Consider the following 3,347-nt stretch of genomic DNA (forward strand, 5'->3'; position numbering starts at 1 on the left):
CAGCCAGAGCAGGTATAGAGAGCTGAGCATTGTGGGGTTTTGTTTTTGTATGGGCTGTTGAGGTGTACATACACCTGAAATATCGCTGTGTTTGTTTCTTCTTTTTCTTCTCTTTGCTGCTGCTATGGCGCCTGCATCAGGGGCCCCCCCGCGGGGTGTTGCTGCTGCTGCTGCAGCAGCAGCAGCAGCAGCAGCAGCGCGAGTACAAACAGCAAGAAGAGCAGCAGCAGTACTAGGGATGCTGCTGCTGCTGGTGCTGCTGCCTCCTGCTGCAGTTGCCCAGGGGCCCTCTGATGCCCCCATACTCAGCAGCAGCAGCAGCAGCAGCAGCAGCTGGGCTCCTGCTGCTGCATCCTCTTCTTTATCTTACAGTCCCTCTTCTTTCTCTTTTGCTGCTGCACCTGCTGCTTTCATCTCTCCCTCTATCTCTTTCTCTGCTTCTTCTTCCTATTCTAATGTTGTGCTGCCTCAGGATGCTGCAGCACCAGCAACAGTTTCTTCTCTCTTCGCTTCATACACACCAACTGTCTCCGCATACACCCCAACTGTCTCCTCTTTCTCTACCCCTGCTGCAGCATCAGCGCCTTTCTCTTCTTTCTTTTACACAAGCGATACCCTCCCCATCAGCAGCAGCAGCAGCAGCAGCGGCAGCAGCAGCAGCAGCAGCAGCGGCGGCAGCAGCTTAGGCTTTGCTAGCTACGGTGTCTATACACCTGCAACCTTCTCTGCTGCTCCCTCTTCTTATATCTCATCATACACCCCAATAGCATCCAGCTACTACCAGGCAGCACCAATATACAGCAGCAGCAGCAGCGGCAGCAGCAGCAGCAGCAGCAGCAGCGGCAGCGGTGGCACATACTATGCGCCTTTGTCTGTTGCTACTGAGCTGCTGGGATCGTATATTACGCCGCCAGCAGCAGCAGCAGCAACAGCAGCAATTCCTGCTGCAGCAGCAACTGTTCCCGTTGCAGCAGCAGCAATGCCTGTTGCAGCAACAGCAGCAGCAACACGAGCAGCACCAGTAGTAGCAGCAACTGCTCCGAGCCAAACCGTATCTACAGCAGCACCAGCAGCAACAGCAGCAACTGCAGCAACACCAGCAGCAGCAGCAGCAACAGCAGCAACAGGGACCACCCCTAGCAGCCCAGCAGAGACATCCACAACCGACAGCACGCAGCAGCAGCAGCAGCAGCAGCAGACGGAAGTGCCGGCAGCAGCAGAAACTGCAGCAGCAACAGCAGCAGTCCCTGAGACAGCAGCAGCAGGAGACGCCAGCGCAGCAGCAGCAGCAACAGAAGCAGCAGCAACAAATGAAGCAGCTGCTGCAGTGGCCGCAGCAGAAGCAGCAGCAGCAGCAGCAGCAAAAGCAGCACGGGAAGCAGCAGCAGCAGAAGCAGAAGCAGCAGCAAAAGCTGCTGCTGCAGTTGCTGCCCTACAGGAGGCTCTTAGGGCCCCCCCAACTCCTGCTGCTGCAACAGCAGCAGATGCAGCAGCAGCAGTAGCAGCAGCAGCAGCAGCAGTAGCAGAAACAGCTGCTGCAGTAACCACAGATGCAGTGGTGGTTGTCCCTGCTGCAGCAGCAGAAGAAGAGGAAGCAGCAGCAACAGCAGCAGCAGCAGAAGCAGCAGCAACTCCATCTCAGGAGGAGACAGATGAAGCAGCAAACGCCCAGGAGACTGCCGCACAGACAGCAGCAGCAGCAGCAGCAGAAGAAGAAACAGCAGCAGCAGCAGCTGCTGCTGCAGATACACCAGCAGAAGCAGAAGGGACAGGAGTAGCCCCCACAGAGGAGGAGACAGCAGCAGCAGCAGCAGCAGCAGATTCTGCTGCTGAGGAGGAGCAGCAGCAGCAGCCTCAGGAGCAGCAGCAGCAGCAGCAACAGGAGACAGATGAAGCTACCCGCATGCAGGCAGCAGCAGCAGATGTAATGAGAGAGACAGATGCAGCAGCAGCAGAAGCAGCAGCAGCAGCAGAGACAACGGAGGAAGAGGAGACAGCTGCGGTGCTGCCGCAGACTGCAGCAGCAGCAGAAGCAGCACCACAGGAACCAGAGGAAACGCAGCAACAGCAGCAGCAGCAGCAGCAGCAGCAGCAGCAGCTGGTAGATGAAACCATGGGTGCTGTGTATGAAGCCTCAGGGGCCCTGCCTGCTGTCTCTGGTGAGGAGGAGACAGCAGAGGAGACAGCAGCAGCAGCAGCAGCAGCACCTTCTGTGCCTGCTGCTGCAGCAACAGCAGCAGCAACTACACCAGCAGCAGCAGCAGCAGAAGAAACACCAGCAGCAGCAGAAGCAGCAGCAGCAGCAGAAGAAGAAACAGCAACAGCAGCAGCAGAAGAAAATGCAGCAGCAACAGAAGACGCTGCAGCAGCATTTACAGACGACACTGCAGCAGCAGCAGCAGACGACGCAGCAGCAGCAGCAGCAGCAGCAGCAGCAGCAGCAGCAGACGATGGAATGCTGCCCCCCTCGAGCATAGAAATGTCTCCGCTAATGCCGGCCATTGATGAGCTGCTGCAGTTCACTGCGGAGATTCAGACAGACCCAGCAGCAGCAGCAGCAGCAGCAGCAGCAGCAACAGAAGCAGCAGCAGCACCAGCAGCAGAGTCCCCAGAAGCAGCAGCAGCAGCAGCAGCAGCAGCAGCAGATGAGCAGCTCTCTATGATGAACGAAGAGGCCCCCTTAGATTCTCTCTACGACGACCTGGTGACATACGCAGCAAACGAGGAGCAGCAGCAGCAGCAGCAGCAGCAGCAGCAGGAAGAACAGCAGCAGCAGCAGCAGCAGCAGCAGCAGGAGGAGGTAGAGGTAGTGTACGGAGAAGAAACCGAAGAAGAGCAGCAGCCTCGTCGCCGTCAGGAGCAGCAGCAGCATGTAGTGCTGCAGCAGACTCCACAGCAGCTGCAGCAGCAGCAGCAGCAGCTGCAGCAGCAGCCGCAGCAGCAGCAGCAGCAGCAAGAAGTTGTGATTCGTTTGCTTACAGGGGACCTAACTCCTGCTGCTATAGCGGAGACGCTCAACAAGCTAGCACAGGCATTAGGGTTCCCAGCAGCACCTGCTGCTGCTGCTGCTGCTGATGCTGCTGCTGCTGCTGCTGCTGCTTCTCCCCCGACACCACTCAGCTTCTACCCTTTTGCTGCTAGAGAGGAGCTGCAGCAGGAAGCAGCAGCAATTGAGGTGCAGCAGCCAGAGAATGAAGAGCAGCAGCAACAGCACCAGCAGCAGCAGCCAGTGGCATACGAGGCAGTGCAGCAGCAGCAGCAAGAGCAGCAGCAGCAGCAGCAGCAGCAGCCTGTTGTGTATGTGCAGGAGCCTCAGCAGCAGCAGCCAGTGACATACGAAGCAGTGC

The 3,347-nt window shown here is 57.8% G+C and overlaps 1 protein-coding gene across 1 annotated transcript in view; it reads left to right on the top strand.

Annotated features, from left to right (window-relative positions):
• Positions 1-124: 124 nt before the first annotated feature.
• Positions 125-3,347, top strand: part of EMH_0005440 (uncharacterized protein) — a gene marked incomplete at both ends in the record, with an annotated part of 6,592 nt that continues 3,369 nt past the window's right edge. Inside the window, one exon of the mRNA XM_013497199.1 lies at positions 125-3,301. Within this exon, the coding sequence (XP_013352653.1) occupies positions 125-3,301 (3,177 nt within the window). The remainder of the gene's footprint in view (positions 3,302-3,347) is intronic.

This window comes from Eimeria mitis, genomic scaffold (genome assembly GCF_000499745.2).
Source record: "Eimeria mitis Houghton genomic scaffold, Emh_scaff253, whole genome shotgun sequence".
Lineage (NCBI taxonomy): Eukaryota > Apicomplexa > Conoidasida > Eucoccidiorida > Eimeriidae > Eimeria > Eimeria mitis.